Genomic DNA, 22,205 nt, shown 5'->3' on the forward strand with positions numbered 1-22,205 from the left:
TGAATCGTTAAGAATAGGACAAAAATTCCAGGAGACAGATGATTCCAAGTTTTATTCAGTACAGCACATTACGGTATACTGTATGTTCACATCAGAAGTTGGGATCTGAACAGTTACAGCAGAATTTACATCTATGTGATCATTTTGCTTTATTTCTTAAGATATTTTAGTTGTTGGAAGAACCAGTAGTTCACAAACACTGAAACAGACTCACTCTTCAGGTTGAGCTTTGCACATATTATGTACAGTACTGGAGTACAGAGGGAGCATCAATGGATTTCATTCATATAATTGAATGTTATTAAAAAAAACCTAAAAATGTGTAAGCGTTTGCTTTGTGAGTTCCATGATCTACTTTTGTATGCCTGTCCATGAGCGACTAAGAGGTTTCAGTGTTTGTGAGCTGGTCTGTAAAAGGTCACATATGCACTAAAATAACTGCAATGTCTCAGAGGTGAAGCAAATCTTGACCTTCACAGGTCATGGTCAACATTTCAGAATCGTTTCATCCACCCCAAAACGAACCCTACATGTCATTATTTTTCCTAATTTCTGCTGCTTCTAATTTATTCTTTTTAAGAATGTCTGTCGATAATACCCTGTTACTTGACACACAGCCAGAAACCTCCACAAAATAAACAAACCAAAGAAAAAAAACCCAGCCTGTTTCTTCCTCTGTACTGGTGGCTGTCAAACGCCCATGTGTTTGGTGATGCATATGTGTAACTTTCCAGTTAACTAACTAACAACCTGACAAAAAAGTAGATGATGAATAAATCAAAACAATTAAACTGCGTGCGCGTTGTAAGTTATGACAGATCCTGCTGTTCAGAGAATTCTGCTGAGAATATTTACAGTAAGAAATATATTTTTTTTAAAAAACAACAGAAGTTAAGGACTGCCTTTAAGAAATCTACCCAACTTTAAAGACAATGAGAGCATCTTTTCCACCAGCAGATGGCAGGTCACACTGTTGTTGAGGTGACTTTTTTTTTCTTTTTTTTTTAAATTTAAGGCGCACTGGATTCAAATGATAAGCAAAGAAATGAGCAAAAACTTCCAAAGTGCATGAGTGCCTGCTGTTTCAGTCCAGGATTGTTGCACTTCAATCATGAACTTTCTCGTTACCAAATACAACAGCACATTCATTTCAGTATATCTGAAGCTGTGGTGATGTGTTAGCACTGAGGAGGTTGTGACAAAATCATTTAAGGCTTGAAAGATGATTTCAAATTATGGCAGCACTGGATGGATGACAAACTATAGTCAAACTGAATTTAAACTAAAATGAAAGAATGTTTTTTTTTATTGTTTATTGTTTTTGTTTGTTTGTTTTGATTTTAAAATGTTTTTAAAAAATATTAGTGTGGAAAAAATGAGACAAGAGTTAGCTGGTGTGATAATCCTGACTTTTTTTTGGGGGGGGGGGGGGGGGGGGGGGGAACCTTTGTTGGCTTCTAAAGAAGGTGTTTTCCAGTTTGAGAACCACAGGTCTACAGGATTAAAGAATTGAGTTCTTTTGAACCAATGTGTTGCCAAGACTTTACTTATATTTAAGAAAAAAAAATTCTAATTTTCAAAGCCTCCTCAATTCAGATGAAATGACTTTACTGCATTCTGAACAGCTGTCACAACCAGATGATTTAATCATCACTCTGCTGGTATATGTAGATTGAAAGAAAAAAAAAGGTTTGTTTCAGTTCTCAGAATCACTCAGATTCGGTCTTTAGATCCAAAGACAAAAAAAGAAAGAAAAAGGAAAGAAACACAGATCTTGGAAAACACTTACCCTATACTAGCAATGAATCTGACTTCAGAGAGTCAACCACATGTACTGGACTTCACATGTTACTCTTCAGCCTCTCTTGACTGACGGACAGTTTCATCTGACTGACCTTGTCTGCAGTGCTGGCAGCACATTGCAGAAAATATTTTGCGTTAAGATTTTTTTTTAAAATACCGGATAATAGCTATAAATTAAATGTTATAAATACAAAGAAAAGTGCCTTAAGAAGTTGACGAGTGACTGTTAAAGACCCAAAACATCAGTTAGTTACACTATCAGTCTAAATGTGCTTCAGTTGGTGGATATCCATGGTAGGGGAGGGCATGTTATCTTTTTGGTCAGGCATTTGCATTGGTGTCCATGCTTCTTTACACGAGGGGTCCTTTGTGGCTCTCTGTTGTATGTCCTTTCAGTGCTGCTCAGGGCAGTTTCTGCTCCCACGGGGTGCTCACTCCTTTACTTCTTCTCCTGAGGGATCTTTTGTTTAGCCTGTTATGGCTGGCACCAGCTGAGCAGAAGAAAAGGTACACATGCTCATCATATAAATGTGAGCTGCCAGAAGACTTTAAGAATTATCGTGCAGTCAGTGGTGTGGTTAAGGAATGCATTTCAGAAAATCTTTATCGGTGTAATGGTAGAGTGTCAGTGTTACTGGAGGTACACTTTTTGTGCACAAAACATTACTCCTGCCTCACTCGAGATATACATTCTCTGTTTGCCTTGGTTTTGCATTCCTAGTTAAAACACTAGGAACACCCAGAGCTAGAGGTTTAATTCAGTTTGATTCCATATCTCATTCCATGCATCTGTAAACATGATAGCTCAAAAAGTTTTGAATGAATTTGTTGGTAGGGGTGTAGAGTGGGGTCATGTTAACAATATGTTAAAATTTGTCTTACGTCCAACAAGGTTTTCAAGGTCAGTTTAGTGGGTTTTTTTTGGTTGAAATGGACAATCAGCCCTGTAACTTACAAACTATGATTCTTACAAGGGTGGTGTGTATTGTCTACATTTAGAAAGTACTGCATAAAGATTTAAAATACAGATTTCAGGCTATGCTTCATGCAAGAGATTAATTAATATCTTGGCACAGATGCATATTAGATTTTGAAGCCGGCTTTAAAAAACAGTCACTTCCCATAAATCCACATGTTCAAATGCAACCATTAATCCAAAAATAAACTTGCTAACACCCTGATACAAAAACGATTTTGGTGACTGCAGCTAATTAGCAACTCACACTTTTAAACTTTGTTTAGTGTAAGGGCTGTCACGGCACAAATTCCAATTGTAGTAACTGACCTTGGTCTTTCCACAGTGATTGCACTGTTGGGGAATTATAGTTACACATATCTAACTAATAATATGTTTTTCTGTGTAGCTGTACAATTTAAGTATTGAAAGTTGTCAAAATTAAGTATTTTATTACTGGATACAGTAACTAACTAGCAGGCATGTGTGTTAGTCTGATGCACCCATAGTCTGGGATTGCAATTTTCTAACTAAACTTGCCATCGCTTGCTTTTTATTTAGACTTCAAACATTTTTTTTGTGGTCTTTTAATTATTTTGTATAATTATATGTTTCAAGAAAAACAAGTGACTCTGGCCTATCCTTAAGAGCTGCATCACTTCCATTATCACTTTGCTGCCATAGCCAGAGCAGCTTCCTGAAACGGTGCCATAACTATTTAACACACAACTACAAACTCAGCCAGATCCAGAGAACTGTAAAGGTTCCTTGTTCAAGTGTCTTCAATCAGGGGTCTTACAAAAAACTAATTTTAATTTTATTATAATGCATTGTTTTATGATGTTTAGGCCTTTGTCTTTTTTATGTTAGTCTGCCAGGTTTGTTTTTCTTTTTGTGACTGTAAGGCCCAACTCTTTTAGGTTCAAGTTAGAAACGAATGATAAATCACCTTCTGTACATTCCACTTGCGGCTCTGTCCATTGTCCGTCATCCATACAGCGTATGACAGGCAGGTGGCGCTGTTTGTAGCCTGCGTCACACTGGTAGCGGACTATAGAGTTGACAGGGCTGCGTGGCGTGATGTTGCCCATCGGCTGGGCATGTTCCACCTCAGGGGGAGGGCCACACATGACTGACAGAGATAAATAAACAATGAAAACAAAAACAATATTTCAATGAGCTGACAATTTAAAATAAAGTCTGGTGTTATCATAGTGTAATCGAGGCTCCTGGTTCACTCTAAAACATGGCTAACATGACTGATTACGGATGACAATCGAGAACAGTTCTTGTATACACAATTGGTTCCCAGTAGTCTAATTCCTTGGAATCGCTTGAGTGCCTGCCTACAGATCCCGCTTATTGAGTCCACTTGCACTTGCAGTCAGCTCATTTGATTTTGTGTGCCTGAGGTAGTGGTGCAGTCTCCAACGTGGATACTTTTATTTTTATTGCACAAAATGACAAGAGTGAGATGGTAAAGTGGAGACTGCTTTCAGGACAGAAACAACTGCATTATGCTGCTAACACAACTTCAGCTTTTCATATTCGCTTTGTTGTGTCAGTTTTGTGTTTGTATCTAAATGCTAAGAAAAAGATTGTGTGTGTGTCCTCATTGGAGTAGAGATTTGTGCTGGTGTGTTGGACCATAGCCTCAGCTTTATATTGTTAAATGGTAATTGTGAGACAGTGTGTTTCGGGTCATTTTACGGAGAAACGTATGAGGAATTGCTTTCTCCTTGGACTCCTGCATTATTTTTAAGAAAAAGTTATATCAATAATGGAATCAGATTCACTAAATACTTATCAATTCCCATCCCCATCAAGAGTTTTGTGCTTGCAATGTTTTTCAGTTATGATTTCTGTGCTATGATTGGCCGAAATAAAGCTACCTCACTGACATTACCTCTAAAAACAGAAAGCTAAACGTTTTAGTAATCGAGATGTTTAATCAAGTAAACTGACCGGGTCCAGTCTTGCAGGTGAAGGGAAGGTAGTAGTTGCAGGGCACGTCATTCCACTGTCCACCCTCATGCCAGATCATAACCACACAATCTTCTCCAGAGTCAAAGTAGTTATCTGGTTGGTTGGGCCTCCAGTTCTCAAAGGTCTAAAAGGATTACAGAACAATATTTTGCCAATACAAAACTTTAAAATTAAGTAAAAAGTAAGAATTCTCTAACTATACAAAATCTTCATAAAATTCATAAAAAAAAAATATATGATTGAGAAAGATCAGGTTTGTCCAGACGGTGCTATGGCTTCCTGAGTACACAACTGAATCTCTAACCAAACTCACCAGGGGACTCCCGTCTGTCCAGTGGAACACATTCTGCATATCTTTGTCACTGAGTCCAATCCACTGGTATTCCTCACCGTTAGCTGTTGGGAAGTGACAACGTCAATTTAGCCTTTCAAACAAATATGACTTAACCTTCCCATGTTTTATGTCGATAGCCCTTTGATGTGACGTGATGCAGTGGTTTACCACTTTTGGCTCACAGCAAATACAGTCCTGTGAAAACGTATTTGGATACTTGATATTTATATCACAAATGCACTTGAGCATCAGGGCACAAATTAAATCATTTGTACTGTTTCTTTACTTCTTACTTGCTCTGCAGCACTTTGTTCTACTATACTTCAATGTGCTATGCAAATAAATTAACTTGACTTGATTTCAGGATTTTCTGGTAGACAGCAGAATTAATCAATAATGACAATCGTTCAGGTGATTGCAAATAAGTAAATAAGTCATGAAAGAATAAAGTTACGTTGAAACCAAGCACACCATTGTTTTTCTTGTGACATTACCAATAAGTTTGATGTGTCACATGGCCCTCTTCCTATTGAAAAAACAAAAGTTGTATCCAAGATGGCCGCCTTCTAAATGGCCACCATGGTCACCACCCATCTTGAGGAGTTTGCCCCCTCACATATACTAATGTGCCACAAACAGGACTTTAATATCACCAACCATTCCCATGTTATTACGGTGTATCCATATAAATGGCCCACCCTGTATAATGTCGAAGGCTGGTCACTCATCTTTCCAACAGTTACTTACAGATGAGAAACTGCTGCTCCTCCTGGGAGCTGATGCTGACCAGGTGGGCATTGAGTTCCTGACAGTGTTTCTCAGCTTCAGCCCAAGTGTCTCTCCCTGTAAAGTGCCGGTAACAGCTGCCCATAAACTTCACCCAGTCATCGGGACAGTCCTGCACAGCTACACACATTTGGACAAAAATCTTAAAAACAAATAAACAAATATACGTCTCACTAAAGATATCTGGCTTCTTCAACTTTTTCAGTTTTGCGTGCTGTTGTTCAGTGACTCAGATCCTAAGCTCCATGGGTTTGGATCACTGGTGTCTACATAAGTTTATAGCGAGGAACAATAGGCATTCATTTTAACATGAGTGATTATGCAGTCACTTTGCTTGATAAATAAGGTTCTTTCCCAAAATGTTGGCTATGTCAACAGACAAAAAGAACATACCTTTCTTCACTTCTGGCTCCTCCACAACAGCAGGAGTGACTAAAGACACAGATGGTACCGTGGTTGGGCTGATGTAGGGTGTGCTCCCCTCCTGGACTTTTTCCTCATGTCCCAATTGATCATAAGCTGAATAAATCTGCAGTTCCTCCAAATTCAGAGTGGTGCCACTTCCTGATGGCTGCAAGATTTGATCTAAAATTCTGTTCCCTGAACCACTTCCTTGCCCACTTATCTCCACCACACCCCTGCCCTGCTCAGGATGTTGTGCCAGTGTTGGTAGAGTCATTTCTACCATTTCATCATCTGTTAAGTAGATAACATCATCGTGATGCTGCAAAGAGTGTCCAGAGGCAGAGCCACTGCCAGAAAAACCAGATGGAAAACCACTGGAAAAGCCACTGTGAAACCCTGATCCAATGGGATATCCAGACAACTCTTTCTCCAGAGATGGTAGGACCGTCAAGTCAATGCGACCTGAAAACTCTTGGGAACCTGATGCAGACATACCTCCTGACCCAGATGCACTTGATTCCAAGATATCAAATCCTGCTCGGCCTAGTTCCTGCTCGGTGGCCTTTTGCTGGGTTTGTAAAACTTCCACCATCTTTCCATCTAACATGATTATTATGGAGTTTCCGCTGCTGCCACTGGTGTCCCCACTTCCACTGGGAAAATCTGATCCAGATGTAATAAAACCAGAGTATTCTTTGTCAAACCCCTCCCCAGATCCAGATACCGTGCCAGTTTCTCCAGATGCACTACCAAGATCTCCAGATGCACTTCCAGGATCTCCAGATGGACTACCAGGATCTCCAGAGGCACTTCCAAGATCTCCAGATGCACTTCCAAGATCTCCAGATGCACTACCCAGATATCCAGATGCACTACCAAGATCTCCAGATGCACTACCAAGATCTCCAGACGCACTACCCAGATATCCAGATGCACTACCCAGATATCCAGATGCACTACCCAGATCTCCAGATGCACTACCCAGATCTCCAGATGCACTACCAGGTTCTCCAGATGTGAAGATGTCAACACTTCCCCTTTCTGCCTCCTGTTGTTCTCCAGAGGTAGACTGGTCTCCAGAGAAGACATCACTGTCTCCGCTAAACTTGACTTCCACATCTGACCCAGATCCATCACCGCTGGAGGTGGAGGTGCCAGACTCTCCAGAGAAATCTCCATTGGCTGAATGTTCAGCTGAACCAGAGCCCGAAAAATCAACTGGTACCGGAATGGTTTTGACTGTGGGGAATCGTAAGAATCCAGACAAGAATCCAAGAATTAGTTTATTATAGCTTAGTGAGAAAAGTTACCTGTTGTGTTTAGTTTGACAAAACCTATTGTATTACTTTCTAATAAGAAATATTTTATATAAGGCTTATGCTCTAATGGCTTTAGAAGTGATTACTAGACAATTTAGTAACACATATATGTGACATTCAAGAAAAAAAAACCTAATATATTAATTGTTTGTATTTAAAAAACTCAAATAAGTATCTCAAACTCTTCACGACTTTAAAAGTGAGTCCTGGTATTAAATTATTACATCAAAATTTTGACACAAGACATTAATAGGTAGAATTAAACATTAAGTCAGTTGATTTAATTGATTGACAAAGTTGTTTATGGCTGTCTTACCTGTAGGAATAACTTTTTGAGGTGTGATGATGGTCTCATTGACAAAGTCAATATCAGTAATGTTTGTACTGGTTTCAGTTTCATTGTAGTCTACAGTAGTTGCAACTAAAAGCAAACAAAATAAGGTTTAAAATCAGAAATTTTTACCTGCATCCACAGTAGAAAGCAAGGCCATATTACATTTATTTTTGTGAGTTTTTGTTTTGTTTACCAAACATTACAACTGTAATAATAAGCCAAGAAAAGAGCAGGGATTTTAAAGTGCTATTTGCATGCATGTGTCTTACCAGTGCTATCAGTGATAGCTATTGTCTTGTTGATAACATCCTCAGTCACTGTGGTCAAATTTACACTGGTTTCATTGTTAACATAAACAACGGGAACTTCAGCTGAAAGAAACAAATTGCAGTGAGCAGATGAAGTTTTCTGGGATGGTTAAAACATGCAGATAAAACGTTGTATCAGTATCATTATAATAAAAATGTAAAACATCAAATATCAACATTGCAGACTATACAACAAGATCACATCTATATTGTTTCACGTGTTTACCTCTTTATCAATTATGTTTTACTTTTCCAGTCTTTAAGGTATCCATCAACAACTGATCCCTACCTTAATTGATTCAAACCATGTATCTCTTACTTTTAAATAACTTCCCAGTGTATAATAGCACACGTCAAGATTCACAGTGGCAATGTTCAGGGTTTATTGCCAACTCAACATCTGATTAACAATGCATCTTTCTATTCAAACGAGCCTCAGTGAAATCTGTCTTTCCATGCAATAAAAAAGATTCTTCACCCTCAATAAACATGAAGCAATCATTCTGAGAAAAAATGCAACTGAAATATATAAAATCAATGGTTTATTTACGAAAATAATGAAATTAATGCTTTTTTTTTGCACATAAATGAATCCACACTTAACCCATTCCTACCTCTAAAACAGTAGGCATCATATTGCAAGTCCTCACTGGGGAAGCCTGTCTGGTTGGGGTAGGTGTAGATGGTGTGGACTCCCACCTGGTTGCCTCCACAGTGAGACCTGGGGGTTGTGATAGGGAAGCGGACACTGCGGTCCATTAACCAGCCGGGACTGCACTGGTCAAGTCCTTGATTCCAGGCAGCATAGAGCTCCCCAGGAGTGGCCAGGGTGGCGTTAAGTTTCTCACAGTGATGCACAGCCTCCTCATAAGTGAATCTGCCATAGTCAGTGGTGAAGAAGACCACACCTAACAGAAAGTACAAACAGGCAGAAGTGGTTAAACAGTCTGTTAGAAAGATGTTACAGTTTTGTTTAGAGTGTTGTAGAGGACACAGAAGTGGAAGTTTGATGTCCTCAGAGTGATTAAAGCTCCTCACCTGTCAAACGTTCAACATAGCAGTATACATCATAGAGTTCAGTGGCTGGTCTCAGGCCATAGGATCTGACTCCTTTGAGGTCTAGAAGGTTACCAGCACAGTTTTCTCTGGGTGACACAATTGGATACCTGAGGAAGAAAGAGAGTGTAAGTGCAGTTTAATAAGGACATGGTTTGCTGTACAATAAAAATTATGATATGAAATATTTTTTTATTTCTTTTGATGTCACTATGAGGGCTGCAATCCAGAGTTCAAAGTAAAACATTTCAAACTAAAACTCACTGTACTGTATGACAAAGATAATGTATATTTTGATATATATCTATGCTACATGTCTCACCGGACAGTTTGGTCGCTTAACCAGCCGGCGTCACATTGATGTAGACCTTTCTCAAAGGCTGCCTGCAGCTGCTGAGGACTGGCAATGACTGCCCCAATGTTCTGGCAAGCCTGCTGAGCCTTCAAAAACGTTAGAGTATACCGACCGGTAATGGGTCGATAGTGGAACACCACACCTGGGACAAGATTACAGGATTACAGTGGCAACCTCACTTTTTTGTACTTGTATTGTAGTCCTCTGAAATTTCCTATTAAAATGTAGGGAAAAATGTTCCAGAGGATTCTGTTATTGATTATAACGTGTAAGTGCGTACCAGTCGGAGCCATAGGGGCATCTACATCTGTCATACTTGGAGGTATAGGTAGTGGAGGCAGAGTAACTACTTCCCCAGTTTTGGACTCTTCTTTTTCAGATGAAGGGATGATGCCCGGCACCTGAGCAGGAGGCGCCACGGTAACAATGTATGGGAATGGAGTGGTCTGCCCAGGCACGGCATCTTTGTCTTCATCGGCTAAGGAAATAAAATTGCATTACTGACAAATTATTATAGCCTTAGTAGTCAGCACATCTAGACATTTACACATCCAGTTAGAAAAACACCTCACATATTTATTAAATTTATAAGAGCAATATAGTCAAGTAAAAGAATAAGGGCAGGGAAATACTGATGTTCTCATAATTTGCATTTAAATAAGCAAGCAGTGCTCTGTATTTGGAACTGTGTCTAAAACATAAAGGAGCTATTATAGAAGTATTTAAACATAAAATTTTGACAAAATTAGAATGAGCAGTGCCATTTTAAGTGCTAGTGATCACAACCTAAAGCAAGAGATGTGAAACCTGTTTCAAACCTAGGTATTAGGGTCTCTTTGCTGTTAGTGAATAGATTTAAACACCATAACTCTAAGGAAACCAATATAAAAGTAGCTTGATTGGCCACCTCTGCAAGTTCAACCCAAGAGCATACCACTTGATGGAAAGGTCTGTCTCCAAGTACCCAAAATATAATAGTGGGATGTGCCTTTGACTTTCACATCTACTGACAGCGATAATACAAATGTGACCTGTTTTAGAGGCCAAGTTATTGAATTCCAAAAATAACTCAACAGCTAAAGAAAAAAAACAAAAAAAACAAAAATCATCCATGACCAGGCCTCTTGGAATTATGGGCTCTAGAGATTTGAATCAGACGTAGGGTTGTTTGGCCACAGTACAGGTTGATATGCTTGGAGCAGACCACAGACACCATTCAATGAAAAGAACATGATACCAGCGTAGGGTACTAGAGTTCCTAGAGTACTTGCCTTGGAAGCAAATGGCATCATGGCGATCGTCTGGATAGGGGTACCCAGTCTGGTTGGGGAACAGGTAGACGGTTCTCACTCCCAGGAGGCCCCCTCCGCACTGAGGCCTGGCGATGTTGATAGGGTATCGTACACTCCTGTCTGCCAGCCAGCCAGCATTACACACGTCCATACCATTCTTCCAGGCGAGGTAAAGCTCTCCTGTGGTGGCAAGTCTGGCACCAAGTTTAGCACACTGATCTTTTGCCTCGTAAAAGCTAAACTTCTCTACAGACATAGAGTAGAAGACTCTGCCTGGAAGCAAGGAGGGTAGAAGAAGAGAGGAAAGCACAGTGATGTGAACGGATGCAGTTATTTATGCTATGAGGTTTTCTGTGAATCATGGGGAGCTTTGAAAACTTGCCCTTGTTTGCTTAGCCTACCTGGCATCTTTTCAGCAAAACAATACACGTCATAGGTCTCGTTGACGTCTCTCACCCCATAGGTCCTGACACCAGGAAGTTCTCTCTTGTCTCCGTAGCAGGGTTCTCGTGGATGATGGATGGGGTACCTTGAGGAAAGAAAAGAAATAACTGAGAAACGTATTGCAGGTAAATATTCTAAGTGGTTTTGTCCCCAGCAAAGTAGACACTTTTTAAATTTAACTATCCATCCACATATTTCCTGCTTTCAGTTTTAAACTAAAAGACATTTGTGGTAGGTAAACTGGTGATTCTAAATTGACCGTAGTCATTCATGCCAAAACCTGTGTTGTTGAACTATAGAGCTGCCTGAGGCTAATTCCACCTCAAAGCAGCAAATCTTACAACATGTTCTGCTTTATCATCTCTGATTTGGATAAAAATGTTAAAGTCCAATATTTGAACATTTATGATGACTGCTATGGAATTTTACCTCCACATACAAAATACTTTTCTCGATTTCATTGCCTTATTTGCACATTGAAATCTTAGGCAATGGTTCAACATGACTTCTTCTGAAGCTGTTAAGGATAAAAGCATTAAACCTCTTACTGGACTTTTCTAACATCAAAGTGAATCAGGATTTATAATTTTGGACAGGTACAGAGACAGAATCTTATCATGGACCTGCTCTATTTGTACTCTTGTACTCTCTCTGCATTGAGTGCTTGGCTATTCTTCAATCTTCTGCAACTGTGATAAGTATTTTCAACATTTGATGGTTAAAAAGGGTAAACACTACCTGACCGTCTGATCAGAAAGCCATCCAGCATCACACTGGTGGAATCCATCATCATATGCAGCCTGCAGTTGGGCTAGGGTAGCAATGGTGGCACTGTTCTGGATACAGGCTGCCTTGGCCTTCTCAAATGTCAAGGTGTAACGCGTGGAGATGGCACGGTAGTGGAACACAATACCTATGAGACACATAAAGTTAGCAGAGGGCAGTTCTCAGATAAAAACAAAGTGTATTGTTGGCAACTTTCACTTTGACTGAAACAGGCACAAACAATGATTGGTTACTGCTTTACACCCTTTTAAAGTGAACAAAGCTGTTAGTGGTTTCGTATCGTACCCTGAACTTGCATTTCCACAGTATCGTAGTTGTGCTCGATGCCATGTGTCACCTCACAGCGGTAGATGCCAGAATCTTTGGACCTAAGCTCTGTCATTTCCAGGGTGGCATCAGTGGGAAACAGCGGATAGTTAGCCAACATCGCTCTGTCCAAATAATCTTGCTTGACCTCAACTTTGCCCTGCGATGCCACTAAGATGGTGTCGACTTTGTCCTTGGTGATGTAGGTCCATTTAATGCGGTGGGAGAGTGTAGCGACGGTCAGGGCTCCAGTGTCATTGAGGCTCTTATCCAAGAAGTAACATGGCACCTCCACCTTTCCCCCCAGGAGAGGACGAAGAGGCATCTCCACAGGGATGCTGACATGTAATGTGCTTTCAACATCTGGGATAAAGATAGGCACAATTGTTCGAGGTGCAATTTAATATACTGTGCAGAGATGCAGTCAGGTCAAAAAATCTGGGACCACAATAAACATCTGTTAAATTTCATGCAAAGTGTGAAATAGTAAGACAGATGAAGCAACAAGAGACATTTCAAAACATAAGACAACACAGACCACGAATCAATATTAACCAATTTGTGGCACTGACAAGGTTGAAACCTCACGAGAGCGTAGAGCTGGGCGATAGAACGATAACGATATGTATCGCGATATAACTTTTACTCGATAGAGAAATTAAGCTATCGCGATAGACCTCGCCGCTCTTGTCCTCTTAAAAAAAAAAAAAAAAAAAGGTCAGCCAATCCAAATTAAGTAGCGCAGAGCCGAACCAATCACAGCCGCAGCGTCACGTCGCATGACTTGTTACTACAGCACAAGTGCCAAGCCGCACGTGTGTTTGTTTGGGAAGCAGCCAGCGGGTAATGGAGCCAGCGCCTAATGGAGGAAATGAGTGTGCCGACTAGAAAAATCAACCGAGCGTGACCGAAGAGAAAACAGATGATGGTTCCAATGCCGGAGAGATTGTCGAACGGAAGAGCCAAAGAAGTTCCGTAGTGTGAAGGTATTTCGGCTATTTCAAGTCTGACAAAAAATAGAGTAGCGTGCACTGTAAATTGTGCCGAAAACAAGTCTGGAAATACAATAAACTGGTGCATGCGTCACACTGTGCGCCACGTTATTGTTTCGGTGAAATGAATTTCTACAATACTGTTACTGTTAATTCTACTCTCTGCAGTGTTTAAATGCTTACATATACACACAGTTACTGTCCCTCCACACATACGACTCGGGTCTGCTTCTATGCCGCAGCTTTGTTTACTTTTTCCCACCGAGGCTTCTAGACTTCTGATTGGCCAACATTTCTGCACGGTTAGGAATCTAGCGCCACCTGCTGCTTTGGCATGTTCATAGCAGCGTTTTCCTTCATTTCTGCCTTTATGTGTGGACGGGATTATTTTTTAAAACGAAAACGGAAAATCTCAGTTTTCAAAAATACCCGTGTACGTGTGGACGTAGCCTCAGTCTCTGACTGGAAGCGCTAATTCGTCATTCGGCTTTTGTCAGACTAAAGTAACTGTTAAAACTGTTTGAAAAGCTCAGCTATACAACAAGGAGAGATTGAGAATTTCCTTTTAGTTCTCAGTTTATTTGATATTGACAAAAGTTAGTCAGTTTTGTCTGTTCTTCTGTAAAACAAACTAAGATTTGTTTTTAGAATTAATATTTTGTTTCTAAGTGGAATTGACAATTTAGTCTGTTTCGTTTGTTCTATTTTGAAACTTAAACGCTTTAGCGGCTGCCTTTTGTGTAGTTTGCAATATTTGCCTTTATTTATCTGAAAAAGTCTCATGTTCCTTAAGTACATCTACCCTGTTGAACTTATTATGGGAAATAAATATTTAAATAAAAACAAGCTGCTGATTATTTCACATTTTACTTGTGAGCAACGGCACATTTAAATCTTACAAATATAGTTATTTGGCTTATATCGTGATAGATATCGTTATCGCCTGAAATGAAAAAAACATATCGTGATATGTCAGGGGTTTGACATTTGTTCAAACACAGATAAGAGAAATGAGACAACTGCAGACCGACTCAGAAAGTATTAGAAGACGTGCGCACGGGTGAATGCCTCTGAGAAGACACACACACCGAGTGCAGGCTTGCTTGCTTTATTTATAGTGAAAGTAAGTTACATAGTACTTCCTCTTTTAACTGAAAAGGGAGAGGTCAGGCATTATCTCAGCTTATCTGACCTTGCACACATACACTGAAAATAACAATGCAGAAGTATATCATGCTTATCTGACATCACACACTGAGGTAAGGAATGCATTATGTTCTCTTTAACAATAAGCTTGGTTATGTGAAAATATATGAACACACAAAATATAAGGCACACTTGATTATACTGTATTATAGAGATTTGGTTATAATGTATAATGTAGAAAATCTCTTAACATGATATGAAAAAATCTCATATCGCCCAGCTCTACGAGAGCGTAATAATGATACTGCTTATTAAGGACCAGTGGGGAAAGGGGGTGAAGTGTCATCACAAATAGGTAAAGGTATCAGGAATCTAAAACAAAACTGAAGGTCTCTGTACCTTCCTCCTTGCTCATTATGTTAACCTGTAGTGTCATTGGAATGTTATGGTTGTGCTGCAAAGGTGATATGTGTTGGTAGGGAGGGCGGGGGGTGTGGAGGGGGAGAAAAGGGACTTGTAGGGTTTAGGTTTGGGGTAATGTTCTCGGGAAATATTGTATGTTTGTGGTGTGTTGTATAAGACAGTTTCCCTTTGTTCTAAAAGCAAATCAATATTTCATTTTAAAAACTGAAGGTCTCTAAGGCGAACAGTACACGACACTCTCTGAAATCAAAAATGACCATCAGAAGATTAATATATCAAGGTTTTTAAAGATCGCAAAGTTGGTAGATAAGTACAACATGACTATAAATTAGCAAACGTCTTGCCCAAAGAAGGCTGACTAGTAGACTATCTGGTACAAAATAAATTATTTTCTTAGGGTGGGCAAAGACATACCAGTATTTAACAAAAAATATTATTTACTTTTTATTTTGAATTCAAATTTCAAATGTCTGGTCAAATACAACTGAACCCTAAACAGTGCAAATTGTCATGGACTTTCCTCCCATTCAACATTAACAGTCATAACTCTTAATATAACTGCTGGTAAAATGCTTCCCCCTGGTGGTGAAAGTTCTTCAGAGGGTATTTACAAAAAGTATCTTTAAGGGGTCAAAATTGGGGAAAAAAAAAAAAAAAAAGTTTGTAAGAGGCATTAAGAGGAGCAATTAAATTTTGGCCACTTACTATCATGGTCTTCAGAAGATATTGTTGCCCAGATGAGTGGTAAGGACACACACAGCAGAAACAAGGGGGTCATCGTTACCTGAAGAACAGCCAACATTGTAATCGCATTTGTGTACATGCTCATAGCCTTTTTACAATTTTTGCATTATTTATTGTTCACAAGTCGGGTAAAACGGGATATAAAATGACACACACTTTTAAAATCTTATGACCAGAAATACATATGAAGTGGTGACACAAGTGTTAGAGTGAATTGAGGATTTAATTATGCCTCTATATGCCGCTGCGTTTCCCCCCCAGACTGTACACATATACTCCGTGTTATTCATTATATCCAGCACTTTTATTTATTGCATCAGCTAAAATGGAAATAGGCCATCATGAGTCTGCAGTATCACTTAGAAATGCTCACTGACGAATGAAAGACCCTCTGTGTCTGGTCACATAAATGTGTTTAGAGCTAAAATAACTTCAGACAGCGAGTAGAAAGTATGAATCATTCATCTCAAAAGGTTCTTCATTTGTGAAAAAATGAATGTTGAATGAAGACTTTTCTTTCAGCAAAACTGTTATATTGTCTGCACTGTGCACGTGTCTGCCTGTAAATGTGTTTGTGTGCCATCTGTAACTTTGAATCATGCCCAACAGTCCCTCAAATGGTCACTTAAGGCTGGCTCCCAATTGATCTCTGTGTTAAAATGAACAACTTTACAGCAGGAATACAGTTTGTAGCCATGTGTAGTTAAACTGTTTTGATCTCTATCACTAAATCCTACTTTATGACCACAAGAGTGAATTCTATATAATTCAAATTGTATTAACTTTTACTTATCTATGGTCCACACACAAGGCACTTCAGGGACTGGCTGTTAGGCTAAAACACGCTAAACTGGACCTCTCAGCTTTGTTTGAACTGTTGCCTGTTGAAGTAAAGTTATTGTGTATACAGTACTTTTCTGTTGGTAAGCGCTGTTGCAATTGTTAGCCTCTGTTAGCTGTTGTTAAGCAGCATAATCGAAACTTTCTTTGAAGGGGATCAAACATTGTTGGACTGATACTTACTGAATAGGGTATCATGCACCAGTTATTTTGATAAATGACATCATATTATTATTTCACTCATAAGTGAGGGCTAATTAGCAGCAAAACACACAAGTCTACACAGTCTACAGATGTTTCCTGCCTTCCAAGCTAGCAGATAATTCAGTACCCATTTTTATTATTTAAATGCAGACATATCTGCCTCTAAAAATCAACATGAGGACGTGCAAAAAGCAAAACTCTCAGGCTTCAAAGCTGTACTCCCAAACCAAACTGTAACACCACACTGGCCACAGTCTTCTTTTATAGACAGACTGACAGACATTTATGTTCTCCTCGGGGTGAATTGCGGCAACATTTTTGTTACACTGACTTGTTATGTAATTCAGTTAATTCAGGTCTAAATAAAAATGACACAGTACTCAGTTTCATGACTAAATAACTGCAAATGTAATTACAAATAGCCTCAGCCTTATTTTGTGCCTTTCACTAATTAGCAAATGCTAAATGACATAGTGCAAACTTTAATTTGAGGTCCAACTATATCAATACAAACACAAAAATATTTACTCCTGAAGTATCTAAATGCAGCTTCTCATATATATATATATATATATATATATATATATATATATATATATATATATATATATATATATATATATATATATATATATATATATATATATATATATATATATATATATACTTTTTAGGTTAGAAAAGCCAGGCACGATACAATTTCAGCCAAACAACATGAGCTTTCGCATCACAAACTCACATCTGTCAAGCACCAACTACCTCATTGCTTATTTTTTCTCAACTTTCCACTGCTCTGACGTGAAGCACGGTCAAACAGGCAGAACCGTTGCAAGTCCCCACTGAACCCTCATTGTGCTGCTTTCACAAGCCCCAAGACAGGCGGCCGAATGCTCCCAGTTCCTTCCAAGCAGCCACAGAGAGACCTTTACAACCAATAAACCTGAAGCTCACAGTCACAAAGCCTTTGCTGACTGACTACTGAGTGACAGCCTCTGGAATGGGCCAAAAGAGAGCTACTGTGAGCTGGCAAATTTTCAATAATTCAACATAGAATTAAAATCAAGCGAGATAATGCAGACATATTAGAGGTCTGTCTGCAGATACATTACACAGCTGAGTGTGTGTCTGCATGTGTGTCTATGTGTCGGGTGTTATTCCATCCTACAGTAGCGTTAACATTTCTCCTGCTGTCTGAGATCTGTCTGCGGGTGAATGCTGGCTCAGTTTTGGAGGAAACACAAAATACCACACAGCATGTGTAGACAGACGGACAAATCCACCCAGGATTGCTTTACTTTTGGCTTTGCCATGCTCAGTCCATAAGTCTTTTCATTAAACTTGTTCAAGAGGTAGAGGCAAAGAAAAAAAAACTTCATAAAAATGTGGCTGCATCTCTCGACCTTGGTAGAGGATGTTTTCTCTGAGTGCCGTTTCACTTATTTTTGGTGTCATTGAGTTTCTGAGTGACTCCTGATTTCCAGCTTTCCAGACTTCTTCTAGTTGCTCTCACATACTATATGTCACCCCTCATTATGAGGCTTTCTTGTAATTTTTTAAAAAGAGGTCTTGAGAAGTAGTTCTCCAGGTTCCTGAAGGTCTTTTTTTCCCCCTTTGGAATTAGCTGGGTTTTTTTGGGTTTTTTACCCATTTTCATTCCAGTCCTTGTACCGGATTATTTTCAGGAGAATATTTTTTTTTTTGTTAAGATTATTAAAATTCTATAATTAATCAGAATCAGAATTAACAAAGTAATCTGATTCAGATTCTCATAACTTATTACCACATTACAAGTTTCTCAGATTGATTTCCCAAAACCCCTCTCATTAACATATACTTATTAATGCTTGCATATAAGTAGTTACAGTTAAAAGTTGGATCTTAATGTCCGTATCGACTCTTTTTAGTTAGTTAGTTACTGTTTTTGTCTGTTTCTATTATCAAAATGATGCCAAGGTATGGATATGCCAGAAAAAGAAACAATTTAACAGCAACTGGAAAGCCTGTTTTCTCCTGGCTTAGTTTCTTGTCTTGCAGTCTTCGTGGTGCATAATTCACAGTGATGCCAAGTGTGGTGAAAAGGGTGACAGACTTTAAAACTTTCCACCAGAGTGCAGTGTCATTAAAGGGAGCTATTATTCGTCAAGCTTTTTTTAAAAAAAATCTTGGACTCTACTAGAGTAGCTTGGCTTTTCTTTTTTCTTTTTTTTTTCTTTTTTTTACCTTACAGGACCTCAGTTATCCTCTGCCTGACAAAAGACCTTTTAGCTCCTCAACTCTTTAGGGCATCTTTCTTCTGACTGGCTGCCCCTCACTCAGGAAGCGGGTGGGTGGGACTTGTGTGCTCACAACAGGAACTGCGGGGCTTAGATGACCACATTAAGGATATCTGCTCTTTTTGACATCACATGGAGCCAAGTGAAGGGGGAAAAACTGCTTCAAAATTTTTAGAGCAGTCTGAAGCCTTAACTTTTGATTTGCAGGGATTAGCAGGGAGCATAAACTGGCTTCACTGTCTGGAATGTTGGCATCCACCATTCTCACAATGTATATATGACAGGAAATACAAGAAAGGATCAAGCTGGATGAAGGATGAAGTTTTATTCTTGTCACGAGAGTTCTTGATGAGAGTATAACTCTTTAGATGAATGAGCACTGAATCTTATTGCATATCACATCTTTGTTACAGTCAGGGTGGTCTTTCCAGCACTGCACGAAACTAGCCAAAAGCAGCCAACAATCGACAAACTCTCACAATGGATCGGCACAGAGAAAGCCAGCAAAGTCTTTGCCCATTTCTCTAGCCAAACCAGCCTAAACCTTGCCTCTCTGTTGCTTAGTACCCAATCTCTCAGCAGATCTTAATGCGCCCTTTAAATGCATCATTTAAACTGTGGCACATTTGTGAGCAAACTTTGCCAGCCCAGGTCAAACGAGTCATTCCTCCCTCCACCACAGAGTGCCCATTCAGTCAGTGGGGTGGCTGCAGCGCCCCTGTACAACCGCTGTGGTATGTTCTGCTCCCAGCTGAGGTGGAGGGCAATAAGGCCTTGGTCTGTTCCATCAACGGACAGAGGCGGGGCCTTAATATTCACAACCCTGCCAAGGTAAACACAAGGGAAGCCCCCTCCCCGCAAAACCACCACCACAACGTCACCCTCCACCCACTCTTCTCTAGCCCTACGGCAGGAGAACAGAGTCGACATTGATATGACAGCACACACAGAAACACTGAGCAACACTCACAGATCACTGAGGGGATGTGTTGGAGTACACGTCTGATGCCCCTGGTACAGAAAAAGCACGGGAGTGTGTGCACCTATGGATACGTACTGTAAGGCCTGTGTTTGAGAACACACACACCGACTCTTGCTCAGTGAAAAGTGCGGGGAGCTAAAAAAAAGATTCTCAGATGTTTCTGGATGCATTAATACATGTTTACGTAGTCACCAGTTTAAGAGATAAGAAATAGTTAAATGCGTGATATTTTCACACACACACACACACACACACACACACACACACACACACACACACACACACACACACACACACACACACACACACACATATATATGCACAAGTAGACACATATACAGACAGACTGACATCAGGAAGAAACTCCAAAGTCTCAAATGTAAGTTGCTGTTTAATAATGCAGAGTGTAAAGGTGTTTGCTTTAAATGAACTCTTTGTCAATTGTTTTTTCATCTCGACATCTGGGAATTACAATTCACAACATGCACTCATGCAGCCTGGTGTAACCATAGTAACAGGATGTCGCTCTACAACACTAATGTCCTATATAAACCTATAAGTGTTATCCCAGGGGAAAGGAATACCAATAACCAAACACAGAGCGGTTTTCTTATCAACAGCTCCACAAAGAGTTTGAATGAAAGAGGAATTTTAGAAAAATTGTACACAATCCTTCACATATTTTGTGCTTGAGACCGCAGAGACCCAAAACTCTAGTAAAAAAAAATAAAAAAATAAAACCTTGTTTAACAATATATTATGTTATATAAGGGCTTAGACAAGGAGTGCTGCAGTGCGTTTTAGTATTTTATTAAATGATACTTTGGGCCAATATCACTGTTGAACCCTGGATAGGTATAGTTGAATCAAATTATTTTAAGCCCCTAGTTTATTACATGATAACCCCCCCCCCCCAAGCCACCAACTGTAACACCACTGGGCTAAATGATGACTGAAAACAACAAGCAAGCACAACATTTAGGTTTTCCTGACTCACGAAGAGAGCTGACACTGACTCTGACACTGATCGGCAGCCTAGTACACTTCATGATACGGTGTGTGATGGGTCCCATAATGCAAACAATTAAAATATTACTTACTACTGTATAAACATGTAAATATGATTTTAAAACATTCTTCAACAATGTAATAAAGTTTAATGGAATTAAAAATGACAAATAAGCATAAAAAATCACTCAGATTTAAGAGAAATTGACTGAACACCCCACAGAAGTCTCCAAACTTCTGTCACATCAAGATGAAATACTGACCAAAATCACGTTAGCATTACCTTCTGTGCCCACTGTAGTGGGTAGTCATCTACATCACTGTCATAGTAGTTATTATCAACAAACTAGTTGAGAAAACTACTGAAAGAAAAAATCAGAAAGTTACCTTTGGTTAGGCATCAGAGTACCTGAATCAATACCTGTCCCCCCAAAGAAGAGGAGGATATGTCAAAGTATCCCCTGAAACCTCTTTACAAAATTCCTCGCTAGAGCATCCAGTGGTGAGTTGTAAAACGTACCGTTGATGCTGCAATGCTCCCAGTGCCAGCGACTACAGGGGCCTCTCGCTCCTGCCTGTGTAGGAGTGCAGAAAGAAGCTCTATTCAAATTCTGCCACACATTTAGATGTTGGAAAGAGTGAGGGAGGGAAAGGAGTGGAGAGAGAGAGATGTGGGATCCTCCTGCCAGTTGGTGAGGTCATGCAAACAGCCTTGAATATCAAAGCTGAAGAAGTAAATCAGTCATCAGTCTGGTCAGTGTCAGATTAGCACTGTGTGTGTGTGTGTGCTCAAAATGTATAGAATAAATCACTATATGAATAGACAAGCTTTATTTAATCCCACACTGGGGAAATTCACTTGTTAGAGATATATTAGAAAAATAAAAATCGAAAAGAAATTAAGAAAACAAATCGTGTGCAAAAAATAATATGATTTTATGTACATAAAGTGTAGTGGCATTTTTCCTGTGTGGATAATGGTACCGTCTGGCTGCTATCAGGATGAAGGACTTACAATAGTGCTGGGGTTGGGAGGTGTTGTCCATAATGGGCATTCACTTGGCTGACGTCCTCCTCTCACCCACCTCCTCTGTGGGGTCTAGGGGACTGGACAGGCCAGAGCT

The 22,205-nt window shown here is 39.6% G+C and overlaps 1 protein-coding gene across 3 annotated transcripts; it reads right to left on the minus strand.

Annotated features, from left to right (window-relative positions):
• Window positions 1–33: 33 nt before the first annotated feature.
• acanb (aggrecan b) lies at window positions 34–21,719 on the minus strand. Of its 3 annotated transcripts, none has more exons than XM_026175161.1 (18): window positions 21,602–21,719; window positions 15,736–15,814; window positions 12,449–12,832; window positions 12,116–12,290; window positions 11,335–11,462; window positions 10,913–11,206; window positions 9,922–10,119; window positions 9,609–9,783; window positions 9,269–9,396; window positions 8,845–9,138; window positions 8,192–8,293; window positions 7,905–8,009; window positions 6,258–7,508; window positions 5,826–5,984; window positions 5,058–5,140; window positions 4,724–4,868; window positions 3,708–3,890; window positions 34–2,294 (listed from the first exon to the last, which is right to left on the minus strand). In XM_026175161.1, exons 2-18 carry the CDS (start codon window positions 15,806–15,808, stop codon window positions 2,206–2,208), a joined length of 3,966 nt encoding a protein of 1,321 aa, XP_026030946.1. In that variant the 5' UTR covers window positions 15,809–15,814; window positions 21,602–21,719; the 3' UTR covers window positions 34–2,205. The 3 variants fall into 3 exon arrangements, with proteins under 3 accessions (XP_026030946.1, XP_026030947.1, XP_026030948.1); XM_026175162.1 differs by lacking the exon at window positions 21,602–21,719 and adding an exon at window positions 21,469–21,593; XM_026175163.1 differs by lacking the exons at window positions 15,736–15,814; window positions 21,602–21,719 and adding an exon at window positions 13,645–13,667.
• Window positions 21,720–22,205: the final 486 nt, after the last annotated feature.

Source organism: Astatotilapia calliptera, chromosome 7 (assembly GCF_900246225.1).
Source record: "Astatotilapia calliptera chromosome 7, fAstCal1.2, whole genome shotgun sequence".
NCBI lineage: Eukaryota > Metazoa > Chordata > Actinopteri > Cichliformes > Cichlidae > Astatotilapia > Astatotilapia calliptera.

What these genes read in the sequence shown, in the direction of transcription:
- acanb (XM_026175161.1), bottom strand. Translation starts at nt 15,808, where the DNA reads ATGACCCCCTTGTTTCTGCTGTGTGTGTCCTTACCACTCATCTGGGCA. An exon ending in TGATGCCTACTGTTTTAGAG is followed by an intron (nt 8,294 to 8,844) that starts GTAGGAATGGGT and finishes TGTTTCTTTCAG; the next exon opens with CTGAAGTTCCCGTTGTTTAT. An exon ending in GGACAGACGGGAGTCCCCTG is followed by an intron (nt 4,869 to 5,057) that starts GTGAGTTTGGTT and finishes TAATCCTTTTAG; the next exon opens with ACCTTTGAGAACTGGAGGCC.